This window comes from Mirounga leonina, unplaced genomic scaffold (genome assembly GCF_011800145.1).
Source record: "Mirounga leonina isolate KUSES-001 unplaced genomic scaffold, KU_Mleo_1.0 Mir_114, whole genome shotgun sequence".
In the NCBI taxonomy this organism is placed as follows: domain Eukaryota; kingdom Metazoa; phylum Chordata; class Mammalia; order Carnivora; family Phocidae; genus Mirounga; species Mirounga leonina.
Window position 1 is genome coordinate 20114544 of NW_023270265.1, and position 18920 is coordinate 20133463.

General features: G+C 38.4%; 1 protein-coding gene across 3 annotated transcripts in view; it reads right to left on the reverse strand.

The window, feature by feature from the left end:
* IDE (insulin degrading enzyme) overlaps nt 1–18920 on the reverse strand; it is a 107001-nt gene that overhangs the window by 50145 nt on the left and 37936 nt on the right. For 2 of the 3 annotated variants that reach the window (XM_035025119.1, XM_035025111.1), the window contains exon 5: nt 4447–4569. In XM_035025119.1, coding sequence (XP_034881010.1) covers nt 4447–4569 — 123 coding nt within the window. Of the gene's footprint in view, nt 1–4446; nt 4570–7224; nt 8329–18920 lie in introns of those variants that run through there. The other variant, XM_035025129.1, reaches the window with a different exon arrangement.

An 18920-nucleotide genomic window follows, 5' to 3' on the forward strand; every position in this document is an offset into this window, starting at 1 on the left:
GAGTCTGTGAGTGATTCTGTGGGGAAAGAGTACAAAATGATAAAAAGAATCTTGGGTGGGGAGACTAGAGGACCTGGATCCTAACCCTGGCTTCCCCAACCATATCAACTGACTACCTGGACAACCTGGTTAACCACTTCAGGTTCTGTAAAATGAGAACACTGGGTGAGATAATCACAAGTCTCTTCCAAGGTCTAACATTATATAATTCTGTATCATGATGTGCCAAACTCATTCAAAGACTTGTAATTGTTGTTAGAATGATATGGCCACTTAAGCTATTCTATGTTATCGCCTACCTATATTCTTTTATAGAGTTATACTTGAAAAGCTTATAAAGATGTATAATATGTTCACTGCAGCACTGTTTATAACAAAAACTGGAAATGACCTAAACATCTATGAGCATGTGAATATTATGAAATGTCTATACATTAGAATTTTATGCAGTCATTAATAAGGGAGAAATCTCTATGTGCTGATACAAAAGTATCTGAAAGCCCTATGAAGTGAAAACTGCAGGCAATCTCAATTTTTTAACAGGCACACTTACATGTGAGTATATTAACAAAATCCCACTTTTGGAAGTATAACAAGAAATGACTTAAGGTGAAATATCTGAGGAGAGGGCATTGTCATCACAGGATGGGAGGAAAGAGAAAAACTTGATTTCTACTTTATACCTTTCTATGTGGGATAAATTTTCCATGTACACATATTTCCATCATTCAAAAAATTAAAAAGTGAAAAAAGGTTTTTTTTTTTTTTTTTAAGTAATCTCTATGTCCAACATGGGGCTTGAACTCATGGACCCTGATATCAAGAGTGGCATGCTCTACTGACTGAGCCAGCCAGGTGCTCAAAAGGTTATCTTTTTATAAACAAGATAACCCGTCACCTTGATTCTGTCTCCTCAAGAATAGGTTATTTATAAATGGTATAAACATTCATCACCTGTTACTGTCAGGAAGCATTTGGATCAAGTAAGAAATTTCCCTTGATATTCTATGACCCATTTTGAACTTTTCCATGAACTCTTTAGAGAGCACTTAATCACTATTTGAGATTTGCCTTTATATCGTATGAAATTCTTTTAGCCCTATGAATATGGGCATTTGCACTTTACTTATTAAACATACATATTTTTCCTTCAATTTTTTGATATGTATGCAGGACCTCAAAATGTCCAGAGCCAAATATGAGGTGGACCAGTGGCTGCTTGTTAAATGACAAGGGATGGAGTGGGTGTATCTGGAGAAAGAGATGGCAGAGATATCTTTATGCACAGATGGAACATATGACTTGAAACAAGGTGGGCAGTAAACAAAGGTTTATCAACCTGAGGTGCTGGCTACAGTGAGGCCCTTTAGACTAAGCAAGGTTCTACCAGGTGGGCCTTTCGAGTATTTCTACCCTAAAAGCGTAAGTTCACAGTATAGCTTTTTAAAGGTACAGCAGCTATCTGATACTGCAGTCTGTCTTCCCCACTAAGCAGTGCGCTACTGGAGATCAGGGAACTGAGTCCCTTTCATCGTTACATCGTGAGGACTTGGCAATCCCAGTGTCTGTACTTGATAGTTACCTACTTGCCAAGTTTCCAGGTAATTAGTGCTGCCACAACTAGAGGGATGATCCCGTGGGAGAACAGAGAAAAACCTTTTTGTCCCTTTGTGACAGAGATCCTTCCACATGGTTATTCTTTCTCTCCCCTCATCCTAGAAGAAGGAGCGGATTTTCTATTAATCCTCTGAGAGATCCTGTTTCCTCCTCATACCTCTTGTGCTGCAAGGACACCTCTCCCAGGTCCCTCATCAAGTCCACTGAGCTCAGCACAGGTCAGTCACACTAGGAGAGTGATGTGTATGCAATCAGGGAACTGAAACATCTGTTTCTTTTAGACACTTACTCTGTCACTTCCAATAAACAGGGAACAAGGAAGGCAGGCCTGCTGCCTGATTCATCTGTTGTCATTATCACTCGCCCAATAAGTGCTTACTGAAATCAAGTGTTTTTCATCTCAATACAACACAGACAAAAATATTCCCAGGACTAGGCTCTAAATACCAAGTGATATTTAACACTCTAGAACTAGCTACTGTTAGCAAGCACACAGAATTATAGAGACACTTTTTATTTCATTGGCTTCACTCCTTAGACCCATTTTATACCCTGGCTCTTATTACCAACTTAAAATATATGTTGCTTATTTTCTACTTACAAATGTAACATTTGCCAAAAGTAGAAAACTAACAACAAATGTAAAAAGAAAGAAACAAAAGTCGTTCATAATCTTATGCTTATGGGATGCTTAAAAGTAGCTACCGTTTATGAAGCATTTGCTATGTGCCAGGCACCATGCTAAACATTTCTGCATTATCTTGATTAAACCTCCTAACAGGTTATGAGGTAACACGCCTCCATTTTAAAAATGTAAAAACTAGAGTTCAGAGATCTGAAGTAACTCTGTTAGCTCAAGGCCACACAGCTAAGTAGGTGGTATATCTGGAATTCAAACTCAAACTGTAAGAGTCTAGAGCATGAGTTCTCAACTACTATATCACATTAAATTTCTAGTATGTTTTTCTATTTTGTCTTATGTCTATACCATGTATGTCTATTATAATTTTTTATAAATCCCCAAATGGATCATATAGCACATAGTTTTTAGAGTGCTTTTGCTTTCTATTGGACACATTAAGAATATTTTCCCATGGGGGCGCCTGGGTGGCTCAGTCATTAAGCGTCTGCCTTTGGCTCAGGTCATGATCCCAGGGTCCTGGGATCGAGTCCCACATCGGGCTCCCTGCCCCGCGGGAAGCCTGCTTCTCCCTCTCCCACTCCCCCTACTTGTGTTCCCTCTCTTGCTGTCTCTCTCTCTGTCAAATAAATAAATAAAATCTTTAAAAAAAAAAAAAGAATATTTTCCCATGCTATTAAAACACTGTCATAAAATTATTTATTCATTCAATATATATTTTACCATGTGCCTATGATGTGTCAAGCACTAACTCACGCACTGGGGACAAAGTAGTGAACAAAACAGCTTCTATTCTCAAGTAAATTACTTTCTAGTATGGTGGGCAATGATAAATATTTAATATTTCAGGTGGTAATAAATGTTGTAAAGAAAAATAAAGCAGGTAGGAGAATAGAAAGTGAGAGAAGAGATGCAATTTTCTATAAGATGCCCTATTACATAGCTATAACATCATTATTTAACCCATCTTCTATTAATGAACAATCAGATCGTTTCTAACTTTTCACTAATACTATATTGACAGAAATATCCTACTGCATCAACTTTTTGAACAACTCTGGTTATTTCCTTAGATTGCATTTCCAGAAGTAAAAACAAACTTTTTAAGGATGATGCACCATGCTAACCTGTTCTCCAGAAAGTCTAGAACAATTGCATAAATGGTATACATCATCACCAATACAAAAGGGCACTGCTCCTCCATAATGAGTATTACTTAAAAACAAAATTATGGTAATTTAACAGGAGGAAACACTATCTTGTCTTACTTAATTTGCATTTAAAAAGTCAAACCTTTATATGAAAGCAGCCCAAGTGTCCATTGATAGATGAATGAAGATGTGGTGTATATATACAATGGATTATACTACTCAACCATAAAAAAGGATGAGATCTTACCATCTGCAACAACACCGATGGAGCTAGACAGTATAATGTTAAGTGAAATAAGTCAGTCAGAGAAAGACCAGTACTGTATGATTTCACTCATATGTGGAATTTAAGAAACAAAACAAAGTGTGGGGGGGCGGGGAGGAGAGAGACAAATCAAGAAACAGACTCGTAATGACAGAGAACAAACTGATGGTTACCATGGGGGAAGTTGAGGGGGATGCGTGAAATAGGTGATGGGGATTAAGGAGTGCACTTTTGTGGTGATGAGCACTGGGTGATGTACGGAATTGTTGAATCACTATACTGTACACCTGAAACTAATATAACACTGTATATTAACCAACTGGAATTAAAAACTTTAAAAAATAAAATTAAAAAATAATAAGAAAATAAAAAGTCAAACCTTTGTTTATATTGCAAATCATTTTTCCAGTGTATCATCATCTGCCTTTTTTTCCCCCCGTTATCTGCCTTTTAATCTTGTTCCTAGTTTTCTGAATTGTTACAAGGTCAAATCTGTTAATCTTTCCCTTTATACTTCCTTTCTTTGCTTTTATATGTTTATAGTACCTACTAGTAATTTATATTTTTCTCAGGTCTCCATTTTAAATCATCTATACTCCTTTTTAGAACACAGAGTTAAAAACAAAATTCCTTGTTCCTTCTCCAACAAGGAAATCATTTTCAAAAGCCTCTGAGCAGATAAAAGGCCATATATCCTTCTCCCAACACTTTCAAAGAGCCAAATGGAAAACTTAAGATTATCCAATTCTATGAAAAATTTTAAGGATTCTTACCTCGACCTAACACACAAATAGCCATTAAGTTGGATGAATAATAAGTAGAATGGAATTTCAGTAGCTCCTGTCTTACATCAATGCCTTCTTGGTTTGGTCTAGTCTCTAAAGTATATTTGTTACCTGAAAAGGAAGAAAAACATTTCTTAGAAAAAGAAAAATATGTGGACTTTAAAGTTATGGAATTATTACTGACATTGCTATAAAGTAAACTTAAAAAACAGAGTTCTAGCTAACATATATAATGATTAATTAATATGTCTGAACATAAGCTGGATAAACAGGAAAGAAGAACACAAATTAATAACATTTTAAACTACAGAGAGTCTTCCTTCAGGAACTTAAAGGGCTTTATGAAAATTATACACCTTAAAATCCCCATGAGATAGTAGGTATTATGAGCACTTATAGGACAAAATGAGATCTACATGGCCTCCATTCACACTTTAATTTTCAATTCCCTATGTGCTCCATAATTAATTGAAGAAAGTCACTGAGGGATCTTTTTGGAACATGCCAAGTTACTTGTGGAAAGAAATGTACTATTCTTGGCTGAAACATTAAATTTGTGATGTGAATTCTCACGGATTTGATCTAGACTGGTAAAAATAGGATGCAATGCTATTTTTATAAGTCTCAAGCAATGTGTATACATACACACACACACACACACACATACATTCATACATACATACCACGGAGATCTCTTAGAAAATTCAATAACTCAATTAGGGTAAGCTAGGCAAGTCAAAAGCAAATGGTCACAATCTCTAAGTACTACCTTGCTAATAAAAATCCTGCCATTTAGAGACTCGGAGATGGAATTCTAATGACTGGTGTCTGCCCAAGAATGGCATCTTGACTAGATATACCCTAAAATCCTCATATAACAACCTTTATTGTTGTTCCTGCTTAAACTACTAAATGGGTTGCTGTATTTCATCTGCAGAGATGAACTGTAGCAGAACACATTCTTGGGGCGCCTTGGTGGCTCAGTCGGTTAAGTGTCTGCCTTCAGCTCAGGTCATGATCCCAGGGTCCTAGGATGGAGCCCCATGTCGGGCTCCCTGATCAGCGGAGAGCCTGCTTCTCCTCCCTCTGCCTACTTGTGCTCTGTCAAATAAATAAAATCTTAAAAAAAAAAAAAAAAAACCACACTCTTTATATATTTTCTTTCCTTGAGTCATTATAATGGCTGTGCTGAACTGGCATCGGAAGAGTCCCTTTCATTAAGTTGGGTAGCTACAGAGAACCACCAGATAGCGTTCTTAGATCCAGTCTTTAGCCCTGTACAGCTGCACAGTCCTGAGCGAAGATGTCATACCTCAATGCTTGAATCGACAGATCTAGTGGAGAGTGTGTGTAAGCAACAGCCTATCAAGTGCTTGTTAAACTTTTTCTAGTCACAAAGCGATCAAATGTACTCAATATTCACTAGCAATAGCCTCCTAGCCAAGTTTTCAGGTTCTTAACTAGTCCTCAGTTTCTTACTTAAGATGCAGTTCAATCCCAGATTTGCTCTACTTGGGGTCCTGAGATATGCCCTCACTCTACTTGAGGGATTCAGGTGCTCTTAAAAGTATCCAGAAGAGGGGCACCTGGGTGGCTCCGTCAGTTAAGCGTCTGCCTTTGGCTCAGGTCATGATCTCAAGGTCCTGGGACCGAATCCCGCATCAGGCTCTCTGCTCAGCAGGGAGTCTGCTTCTCTCTCTCTCTCTCCCTCTCTGCTTCTGCCCCCCACTTGTGCTCACTCTCTCTCTCTCAAATAAATAAATATAATCTTGAAGAAAAAGCACTTTTTGCTGGGTAATGACTTGAAGTTCACTCATATTAAGGTAAAACTTGAGTACTGATGGTGCCTTCCTTTTCTACTAATTAAAGATTCTAAAAGCCTCCATTCCAGAGGTATTAGTCTTTACAGTTTCCTTAGTTATTTAGACTGCGAAGCTCAGATTTCTATAATATGTGAACTAAATGACACACCAGGACACTCAAGTTTGGAGAAATTAAGCTTTATTTCAATAGACTATAAATGTGATAGTGTGAGATCAAAACCAGATTTTTAGTCTAAATGTCATCTGATTTGCCTACTTACAATCAGATCAATATTCTCGGTTTAAAAAAAGCCCTCAGATCAAAGATTATGAAGACCAAGATCATGGCCTCCATCTAGAACTTAAAAGTTCCCTCAGGTTAGCCAGCTCTAGAATATTCTGCTTTAATTTTAATGCACCTGAATATCCTACCATTCTAGTCCCTATCCTTTATCTTTAGGCCCATTTAAAAAATAAGAAATAGGGGTGCCTGGGTGGTTCAGTCGACAGAGCATCTGACTCTTGGTTTCGGTTCAGGGCATGAGGCTCAGGTCATGATCTCGTGGCTCTGTGCTCAGTGGGGAGTTTGCTTCTCTCCCTCTGCCTCTGCCCCTCCCCTGTGCCCACATGCGCCCGCTCACGTGCACGTACTCTCTTTCTAAAATAAATAAATCTTTAAAAAATTAAAAAAATAAATAAATGTAAAAATAGAGATAAAGTAGGATCATACACCAAACACACTAAAACACAGATCATGGCAAAACACTCACAATGCTATATTAAAATGAACCAAAGAACTGTGACAGAATACTAGACGAGCAAAGAGAATGAATAATCCACTGTTTATATACAACAATATAAATGAAGTTCACAACCTCAAGGTATAGTGAGAGAAGTCAGACACAAAAGAATATACACTTTTTCATTTCATTTTTAATAAAGCATAAAAACAAGCAAAACTAACCTGCGTTACTAGAAGTCGAACAGAGGTTACCCTTAGTGGATGGATAGTGACTACAAAGGGGCACAAAGAGGGCTAGTGAGGTGCAGGTAATGCTCTGTTTCTTCACTGGTTCCATGGTGTGCTCAGTTTTCGAAAACTCAGTGATTCATACATAAATAATAGCAGAACATTCATCTACTTGATTCTTCAAATAGCAGCAAAAGTAAAAACAACAACAATAATCTATCAGAACCACACACACACACTTTTCGGCATATTTGCTATTCTTTACAACACAAAGTTAAAAGGAAAAAAGAGCCAAAGGAGCCACTATCAACAACAATCTAGCTCACCTGAGGCCCTAAATTTAATGATATGGGATCTCTGGCCAAACTGCTAAACGGAAGCTCAGTCCCATTTGCTCTGAAAAGTGGCTTTTAGCTCTAAATAGATACTATTCTATGAATCTACATATTCATGTCTTCGCTGCCTAGATGTTTTCATTCTTTCATATATGATGACAGAAGGAAATTACAGTCCATTTGGGAACACAACCCAGCATGGCAGTTCCATATCCTCAGAGGTACCCAATTCAGAAAGAGGAAGAGGTTCTCCACTATGACTCTCTTGGGATCAGGACAGTCAGCTCTCAATCCATTGACAGAGAAACATGGATATGAGGTATGATGAGCCAGCCAAATTGGTTTTTAAAATAATAAATCTATATATATACAAAGCATTTTCCCTGGCAAGTGGCAGAGGAAGAAGTCAAAGATTCAAAGAGTAAGAAAGAACTGACCAGCACACCATCACGGCCAGAGGGGACCATGTAGCAAGGAATGCAGGTGACATTTAGGAGCTCAGAGCAGCCCCTGGTTGACAGCCAGCATGGAAATGGTGATCTCAGTCTTATGGCTAAAAGGAACTGAATTTTGCCAATGATTAAGAATGACCTTGGAAGATGTTTTTCCCAAATGGGAACTTTATGACGTCAATATCTTGGTTTCAGCCTTGTGATACCCCGAGCAGAGAATTCCATGCCATGCCAGACTTCAGACCTATAAAACTAGGAGCTAATAAATGGGTACTGTTTTGTAAATATAATAAAAATTTTATTTTATTTTTTAGATTTTTTATTTATTTATTTGACAGGGAGAGACACAGCAAGAGCAGGAACACAAGCAGGGCAAGTGGGAGAGGGAGAAGCAGGCTTGCCGTCGAGCAGGGAGCCCAATGCGGGGCCTGATCCAAGGACCCTGGGATCAAGACCTGAGCCGAAGGCAGACGCTTAACGACTGAGCCACCCAGGTGCCCCCCAAATTTTATTTTTTTAAAAGACTTTCTATTTATTTACTTGAGAGAGAGAGAGAGAGCACACAGAAGCAGACTCCCCACTGAGCAGGGAGCACAACGCAGGGCTCAATCCCAGGACCCTGAGATCACGACCTGAGCTGTAGGCAGATGCTTAACCGCCTGAGCCACCCAGGCGCCCCATAATAATTTTAAAAATCCAAAAAACAAATGGGCCAAACAGGCTTGCCGTTAAGTTTATTAATCCTTTTATAATAAATCCTTTAAAAGAGTTTACTAAAAACAGGAAGGCTACTAATGGAATTTCTCAAGAAACAGTGAGATGAGGAAATGAAAGGAAAAGCAGGACATAAAGCACAGAACTCCGTAATTAGTCCTACATCAACTGGGCTCTGCTAGTGTTGGTGGCAGACCAACCTCAAGGTAGAGTGAGAGACCCTTGCGCAGACAGCTGCGAAGGAACAGGTACCGGCTTTGGTGTTCACAGAGCTCTCCCCTAATCCAGCCTCAGCCATCTTCTGGCTGCATGACCTTAAACAAGTTACTTTACTTCTCTTAGGCTCAATCTCGATTCTGACACTGGTAGGTTTACACCAAATTAGAAAAAAAATTCATATAAAAAAGCTTACGAGTAATATTTAACATTCAATAAACAGCAAAAATACGAAAGTCTGAAGACAGCAACTGCTGTTTAGGGATGCAGAGAAATGAGAACTCAGCCACTGCAAGAGAAAGTATAAGCTGAATCAACTGCTATAAGCCACAATTTGGCAGTATCTACTGAATGTGAAGAGGTACATACTCTACTACACAGTAATCCCACTGCTGGATACATGTGCCCTAAAGAACTCTGTGCAGAAGGACACATGTACAAGACTGCTCACAGCAGCACTATTCTATAACAGGAAAACAGATAAACAGTGATATAGTCAATGAATTATTCAAATAGCAGCAATGAAAATTTAAAAACTCACCAGAGGTACATTCACCAACTCTTACAAATATAATGGTGAATGAAAAAATACAAGTGGCAGAGATTACTCACAATAAAATACCATTTTTGTAAAACTAAAAACTATACAACATATTCCTTATTGGTAAATATATGACTAGTGATATTTATGAGACTGACGCGCTACCTAACGCGCTAACGAGGCACCTATGACTAGCGATATTTAAAAAAAAAAAACAACACGTAAGACTTGACAGTCACCAAACTTAAGGTGGTGGTTATGTCCCAGAAGCAGGGGGGAAAATGCAAGTGGATAAGAGTACATCAGATGCTCAAGCTGTATTTGTAACGCTCTGTGTCTTTAAGTACTATGTAGAGAATGATCTGGCAAATGCTTCTGAACCTCTTTTATGACATAATAAATCTGTAAAAATGTTAACGTATTCAATAGAATACTTGATGTATTAACAAAATAAACACAATAAACAGCAGCTACTGCTGTTACGATGTGAACTGTAGGAAGGAAACGTGGCTTCTGACAATATCACAGAAACCATGGCACTGAAGTAGAGAAGAAAGCTCAGTAAATGGTCTAGAAGACTTTCCTCTACCTAAGAATCCATGCATGGAGAACAATGTGAATATGGCTGGGATACCAAATATCAACCAGTTCAGTCTCTAGACACATTCTGTCCTAATTTAGTGCTAACTCAGCGAGGTCATTCCTAGCAAACTGAAATGCCGCCACCAAAACCCTGACGCCTACCTTTCTGGCTCTGTTACCATTCCAGGGAGCTCCAGCAGTGGCCTGAGGACATCAGGGCTGCTGACTGGGACACTTCCACTCTGGGCCCGCTGGAGAGCACACTGGCTTGGCAGATGGGAGAGTCAGGGTTTCTTGTCCTGACTCCATCACGTATCAATTAAGCAACCTTGGAAAAGCCTCTCAATATCTCCAAGGGGTCACTTATTTGATCTGCAAAATAGGGGCAATATGGATACATGCCCAGTTGTTAAGAGCTGGGGCTCAATCCCTGACTCCTCTGTCTCCCAGCTGTGAGACACAGGCAAGTTTCTTAACCTCACTAGGCCCCAGCTTCCTTATTTGTAACTAAGAATAATAAGAGAACCAACCTCACGGATTGCTAGGATTAAATGAATAGTCCGTGTAAAGGCTTAGCACAGCCCCTGTCAGACCATAATTATTTAATATTAACCTGGGTTGTTGTGAAGCTGATGAAAAGTGATAATGGAGATGAAAAAGGTTTTGTAAACTATAAAACTCAGTAAATACAATCTTATACTTTCACTGTAACAACTACTTTAAATTCTATTAAAAAGAGAAAAGCTTACAAACTCGTACTGATACAAATACTGATTTTCCTGGAAATTTCTGAAGCCAGGAATATATTCCTTACATTGTAGGAAAGACTGAGTTTGAAGTTTTAGAAATCTGTTTTAGAATCTAAAGCTGTCTCTGACCGTATGTCTCATAAGGTTTTCAAGGAAAGGTCAACTTGACAGTTATAACCATGAAAATCTTAAATGTTCTCTGAAAACCCAAGATTCTAAAAGTTAGTATTATCTAAAGCTAGTTACTTGAAATTACAGTTGACCCCTGAACAACATGGGTTTGAACTTCACAGATCCACTCTTATGTGGACTTTTTTTCAATAAATACAGTACGTGTGTAAATAAATACAATTAAATACTATAAATGTACTTTCTCTTATGATTTTAACATTTTTTTTCTAGCTTACTTTAAGAATACAGTATACAATACATACAACATACAAAATCTGTGTTAACTGATTGTTTATGTTATCGGTAAGGCTTCTGGTCCACATAGGCTATTAGTAGTTAAGTTTTTAGGGAGTCAAAAGTTACACAAGAGGGGCAACCTGGCTGGCTCCGACAGGGGACTGTGCAACTCCCACACTGTTCAAGAACTGACTGTATTATAAATCTTTTTTTCTAAAAAAGTTCTTTCTTCCTGCTGTAAAATCTTCTAAAAATTCTGGAAGAGACCAAAGCCTTTTGAGACACATATGATTTTTCCTACAGAATTAAAAAGGGCAATTCTCCTGCCCCTGGGTTAGTACATTCAAGTACAAGATGCAAGTTATGACACAGGACTGTAAGTGAAAACCTCGCAAAGGCCCTAATAAAGCACCTGTACACTTGATTAATCCAGTTCTGGATTTCCGTAAATTTCTAGTTTTCCAGAGACACATATCCTAGCAAGGAAAAAAACAAGACAGTAACAACATCCATGGAAAAACTCAGGAAATATTAAATGACTAAGTGGGCTGAAACATATCAAATATTTGTAATGTCCAAACAAATGAGTCATCATTCAAGGATGCTAGGGAACCAACTCATTATTCTGAAAACTGTAAATGAAGGGAATGAATCAAGCATTTGTCCTGCCTTTCCTATAACAACTACTATTCAAATAGGAGGAGAAATAACCAAATTAGAATTAGGGAGGCGATGCATTGAGGATCAATGGTTGCAACACTACAAATAGAGAGACAACTAGACCTTATATGCCCCTAATGGAAGAACACATCACCACCTATGAAGTCTTGTCCAAAAAACCCCAACTGCCAATTTGTGGAAATTGTGACAGAGGTCAGAGGAATATGTTAAACTACATTGTTGGGATGCATGAAGGAAAATCTGGGCTATGAAAAGTGCTATACAGCAACCAACCTAATCCTTCAATAAATAAATTATAGGGGGGTAAGGGAAAGGAGATGAAGGATGAAACTATACCTACAGACCAAAAGATATTTAAAGACCTATCAATTGCTAACATTTCAACATTATGTGGACCCTAATCCAAATAAACTTAAAAATTATATATTTTTTATGAGACAATTAGAAATTTGAAAACTAGATATTGGAGATTAGTAATAATGTTATTTTTGTTGTTTCTTAAAAGACTCATTATCTACTGTTATCAGGGTCTGATTTTGTGTCATTATCATCATCCCAAGATCAGGAGTCATTCAAATACCTTCTGGTTTATATTTCATATTTTTCAGTTCTAATCCATTTTCCTGCTCTGTTCCTTCCTCTTCCTATGGAAAAGTGTCCTTTGTTGCAACTAAATGATTCTAAGTCATGTGCTCTAAAACACACTGGGCTCATTCCTTAGTTTTTTCTTCTTGTCACAGTTTTGGGGGCCAAGTTAACATTATGGCAAAGAACACAGGCTCTGAGTCAAGACCACTTGATATCAAATCTTCTAACCTATACAGAAACTTCTATTATCCCCCTACTTCCCTCTCCCTTCATGCCCTCTCTCAGTTCGTTTCGGCATCTGTCAAAGGGTGTGATGAAATTTCAGTATTGGTGGTGAAGGTTAAGTGAAATCTTATTAGGTAGAATACCCACCCAGTGTGTGGTGTTTAATACTCATACAATAAATAATAGTTTTCCTCTTTAATGGTTCTCCTTCTGCTTAAGACAATCCTACCTACCCTTCAGGAGACTTCCGTTTGAATTTAGAGAGACATAGCAAGAGAGGCAATACAAGCAGGGGGGAGTGGGAGAGGGAGAAGTAGGCTTCCTGCGGAGCAGGGAGCCTGATGGGGGCTCAATCCCAGATCGCTTAATGACTGAGCCACCCAGGAGCCCTAGTTCACTCATTCTAACTTTTATAGAATATTCCACTGTATTAACAGACCAAAATATATTAATTTATTCAACTGTTGACAGTCATTTTAAGTCATTTCCTACTTTTCACTAGCTCAAAAAATGCTTCTTGAGCATTCTTGTATATGTTCCCTCGTGCACAATGACTAAAGTTGTTTCTCTCTTGTTCCCTCTCGCTGTGTCTCTCTCTGTCAAATAAATAAATAAAATCTTTAAAAAAAAAAATTTAGGGGCGCCTGGGTGGCTCAGTCGTTAAGCATCTGCCTTTGGCTCAGGTCATGTTCCCAGGGTCCTGGGATCGAGCCCCGCATCAGGCTCCCTGCTCCGCGGGAAGCCTGCTTCTCTCTCTGCCTCTGCCCCTGCTTGTGTTTCCTCTCTCGCTGTGTCTCTCTCTGTCAAATAAATAAAAAAATCTTTAAAAAAAAAAAATTTAAATTTCTGTTCAGTAGACCTAAAAGCAAAAGATAATCCACACACCCAGTGAAGAGATTTGCAAAGCATATAACATAAAAACTTCTGTAAGTGAATAAGTAAAAGATAAAACAGCTCATTAGAGAAATAGGCAAAGGATATGAATATGGAGTTTACAGAAGAGGGTATTCAAGTAAACATTAAAAAGATGTTCAAATCATTAAAATCAGGGAAAAATAAAATTAAAAATTAAAAAATAAAATAACAAGGGGCACCTGGGTGGCTCAGTCGGTTGAGTGTCCCACTCTTGATGTCAGCTCAGGTCTTGATCTCAGGGTCGGGAGTTCAAGCCCTAAGTTGGAGCCTGCTTCTCCTTCTCCCTCTGCCCCTCCCCCCTGCTAGTGCACGTGTTCTCTCTCTCTCTCTCTCAAATAAATAAAATCTTTAAAAAAATAATAAAACTGGGCGCCTGGGTGGCTCAGTCGTTAAGCGTCTGCCTTCGGCTCAGGTCATGATCCCAGAGTCCCGGGATCGAGTCCCACATCGGGCTCCCTGCTCGGCGGGAAGCCTGCTTCTCCCTCTCCCACTCCCCCTGCTTGTGTTCCTGCTCTTGCTATCTCTCTGTCAAATAAATAAATAAAATCTTTAAAAATAATAATAATAATAAAAAAAAACTATCGGGGCTTTTTCTTTTTTTTTTTTTTAAAGATTTTATTTATTTATTTGACAGAGAGAGACACAGCGAGAGGGAACATAAGCAGGGGGAGTGGGTGAGGGAGAAGCAGGCTTCCCGCCGAGCAGGGAGCCCGATGTGGGGCTCAATCCCAGGACCCTGGGACCATGACCTGAGTGAGCTGAAGGCAGACGCTTAACGAATGAGCCACCCAGGCGCCCCCAGAAATTTAACATTTTAATGAAGTCAAATTTATCTTTAAACCTATGACTTATCTTTATCTCTAAAAGATATGATTTGTGCTTTGTGTGCTTAATAACACTTTAAAAAATTTTAATTCCAATATAGTTAACATAAAGGGTTATATTAGGGCACCTGGGTGGCTCAGTCGTTAAGCGTCTGCCTTCGGCTCAGGTCATGGTCCCGGGGTCCTGGGATCAAGTCCCGCATTGGGCTCCCTGCTCCTTGGGAGCCTGCTTCTCCCTCTGCCTCTCTCTCTCTCTCTCTCATGAATAAATAAATAAAGTCTTTAAAAATAAATAAATAAAATAAAGGGTTATATTAGTTTCAGGTGTACAGTATAGTGATTCAACAATTCTGTACATTACTCAGTGTTTTTCATGGTAAGTGTATACTTAATCCCCTTCACCTATTTCACCCATCCCCACCCAACTCCCCTCTGGTAATCATCAATTCCAGTTTGTTCTCTATAGTTAATAATCTGTTTTTTGGTTTGTCTCTTTTTTTTTTCCCCTTTTAAGAACACTTTTCTTAAGATGAAAAAAAATCTGTATTTTCTTCTACAAGTTGTGAAGTTTTCTTTCCATAATTAGGTCTAATTGACCTGGAATTTATCTTTGTGTATGGTATGAGATGAGCATCTAATTTTACTTATTTCTACACGGGTAATTCCCCTTTCTTCACCTCTTGTAACATACCTCTGTCTTAGGTCAAATTTCCATATATGTGTAGGTATATTTCTAGGGCCTATAATCTGTTATCTTCCTGTATTCTTACACCAGTTCCACTACTGTAACAATAAGATCTTAATAGTAAGTGTTGGTATCTGGTAGAATTAGTCCTTTCTTTGTTGTTCTTCAAAAGCATCTTTGCTATTCTTGGCCCTTTACTTTTTCTAATTTTTTTTTTTAAGATTTATTTATTTTAGAGAGACAGCATGAGCACGCACAAGCGGGGGGGATGGGGGGGGCAGAGAAAGAGGGAGAGAAAGAATCTCAAGCAGATTCCCCATTGAGCAGGGAGCCTGCCATTGGGCTCAATCTCACAACCCTGAGATGATGATCTGACCTGAAACCAATAGTCGGATGCTCAACCAACTGAGCCACCCAGGCACCCCTCTTTCTTACTAATTTTATAATCAGATTATCAGGTTCCTCAAACAAACAAACAAAACAAAACAAAACTAGGGCTTTCAACTGGCACTGCATTGGATTAAGATAAATTTGTGAACTTACGTCTGTGTGATGCTGAGTTTATCCATTCATGAACATGGTTTATCTTCCCACTTACTCAGGTATTCTTTCATATGCACTATATATTTCTTGTACCTCTTGTTAGATTTATTTCTAAATACCTTATAGATATTTTTATACTGTAAGTGAAATCACTTTTCCTGTAACGTTTTTCTAATTGATTACTATTGATAAAAGAATGCAATTTTAGTGTTTCTTGTCTTTTGGCAACCTTGACGAATTATCTTATTTTTAATGATTGATCTAAAGATTTGCTTGAATATTTTTATGCAGACAATCATGGAGTAAGTCTTCTTTTGCTTCCTTTCTACCTCTTACATATCACATTGCCTTCCCTTATTGCAATGATTAGTAACTATAATATGGTAGCTGAACGAAAAAGTGATTACACAGTATTCCTGTTTTGTTTTTGCCTTTCAATGGAAATCCTTTTGAAACCCCATCATTAATTATGTTTGGTGCAGGGTTTTATTGGCTCAAGAGTTTGTTGTTGTTTGTTTTTGGAGAGAGAACACGTGCATGCACATGTGCACGCACACGAGCTGGGATGGGGAGGGAGGGCAGAGGGAGAGGAAGAGAGAGAGAATCTTAAGCAGGCTCCACGCCCAGTGGGGCTTGATCTCAGGACCCTGAGATCATGACCTGAGTCGAAATCAAGAATCGGGACACTTGATCAACTGAGCCACCCAGGAACCCCTCCTGCTGTTTTTGTTCATGAACAAGTGCTAAGCTTTAACAGATGCTTTTTCTAAGCCCACCAAAATGACTGCCTAACACCTGGGTTGGGACCTATTGATTATAATGAAATAAATTTCATGTACTGGCAGACCAGAATTTTTTTTTTTTAAGAAAGAATATAACAGAGGGACCAAGATATTAGATATTGTTTAGTAAAACTTTCATTTTAGCTGCTTACACAAACACACATATATGTGCTCTGAGTTGCTAAGTAAAACATGCTTCTTACAGTGTATTGTATACAAAAAAGTTTGAAAGCAACTGATCTATACTATTTTGAAGCATGAAAAACCACTATAAAGGCTAAACATCTTACTGTAAGGTTTTCTTAAAAATAAATAGCACAATGCTTTTGTTCATTTAAAAATACTCAGCTTTTCCTGTTATCTTTATCTAAGTAATAATGTTTTAGGGGCACCTGGGTGGCTCAGTCGTTAAGAGTCTGCCTTCCGCTCAGGTCGTGATCCCAGGGTCCTGGTATTGAGCCCCGCATTGGGCTCCCTGCTCAGCGGGAAGCCTGCTTCTCCCTCTCCCTACTCCCCCTGCTTGTGTTCCCTTTCTCGCTGTCAAATAAATAAAATCTTTTTAAAAAAATAAAAAATGTTTTAAATTTATTTTAATATTTTAAGCATTATTATTATTATTAACATAATAAGTCCTAATCCCTTGATGGAGAAAATGACCCACATTCACAGAAACATCTGAAGTCACTAAAAGTAAAAAAGTAAACTATAAATTTCTGACAAGGATTCTTTTTCAAGGATCACTTCTACAAAATGTTATATGTGTATTTCTAGGGTGAGGGTATACAGCTTCCATCATGTTTCCAAACATATCTGTGACCTTAAAAATGGACAGAACCTCTACTCCAAAAAGTTCAATGTTAGTTTATACTTCTTTTAAAAATCATTTTTTTAAAAAGATTATTTTAGAGAGAGCGAGCGTGCATGTGAGTGCGTGTGCCTGCATGAGTAGGGGGAGGGTCAGCGGGAGAGAATCTCAAATAAACTGAGTTCCCTGCTGAACACGGAGCCTGATGCGGGGTTCAATCTCACGACCCTGAGATCATGATCTGAGCCCAAACCAAGAGTTGGACACTTAACTGACTGAACCACCCAGGCGCCCCTAGAAACTATACTTCCAAAATCAGAAGGTAACTTGGCATTTGTATTACTTCTATCACATTTTCTGTACTTTAGTACTGAGTCTGGCTTAGTCATCTCTTAACTGTTTATATTACCTCATACTTCACTAACTGCCCAGCCTTGTTGGTGGTTTATTAAAAACAAGCATGCCCTCAGAATCCATCCACACATATATGACCATTCAATGTTTCTCTTCACCCATCACTCCTAAAACCTTCCTCTAGAACATTTTAAGATTGTTCCTTGCTTGCGACCAGAAGTAATATCACCCGTCTTATTCACCGGATTTATTTCTGGAAGATTTGTGGCTGCTTCCTGATTATGCTGATTATGATCTGTCACCAGTGAGGCTATTTAAAAGAAAGCAACTCTCAAAGAGGAGCTCCAACATGTTCTGCACAATAGCAGCATTGTTGGTGTAAGTAATCTACCCTACCAGAGAGACTACTTAAAGGACAATAACCATTTGGATGTAATTATTTTGAAATCTGTTTTTTTTTACAACTCACAGCCCCTTCTTGATATACCATGCATGCCGACGTTCTCTACAAAAGCCACCTTTCTTTCTTTTTGGGGGGGGGGGGCAGGGAGGAGCAGAGGGAGAGGGAGAGAGAGAATCTTAAGTAGGCTCTACACCAGCACAGAGCCTGACATGGGACTCAATCTCTCCCAACCCTGAGATCATGACCTGAGCCCCCAAATCAAGAGTTGGATACTTAACCAACTAAGCCACCTAGGTGCACCCAAAAGCTACCTTCAAACAACTCAGCATTACATAGACATTTTAGGGACCACAGTATTCATCTTAGCAATGATGTTGACATTGAGTGCCAAGTACGGTAAGTCTAAAGAATATAGTATTACTGCTTCTAGTCACAATGTTTAAAAACTCCTATAATTCTCTCTTCCTCTCCCTCTGCCCCTCCCCCTGCTTGTTCCCTCTTTCTCTCTCTAAAATAATAAATCCTTTTTAAAAAATAAATTAAATAAGTAAATAAAAACGCCTAATTCAGGGCACCTGGATGGCTCAGTCAGAAGAGCATGTGACTCTTACTCTTGGGGTCATGGAGTTTGTGCCCGTTGGGTGTAGCAATTACTAAAAAATAAATAAACTTAAAAAAAAAACAAAACTCCTTCTAATTCTGCAAAGCTATGCTAATTCCCTGGCTGCTGTTGGGATATACTGGAATGGTATCCAAACTGAAAGAAAGCTGTCTTTATAGTCTTAAAAAACGTTCCCAAATTAAGTTATATAAGATGCATAAATTTGTAAGTGCACTGAACAATCTATTATTTTTATGCCATTTTATAATCCCTAAACCAGTATTTTA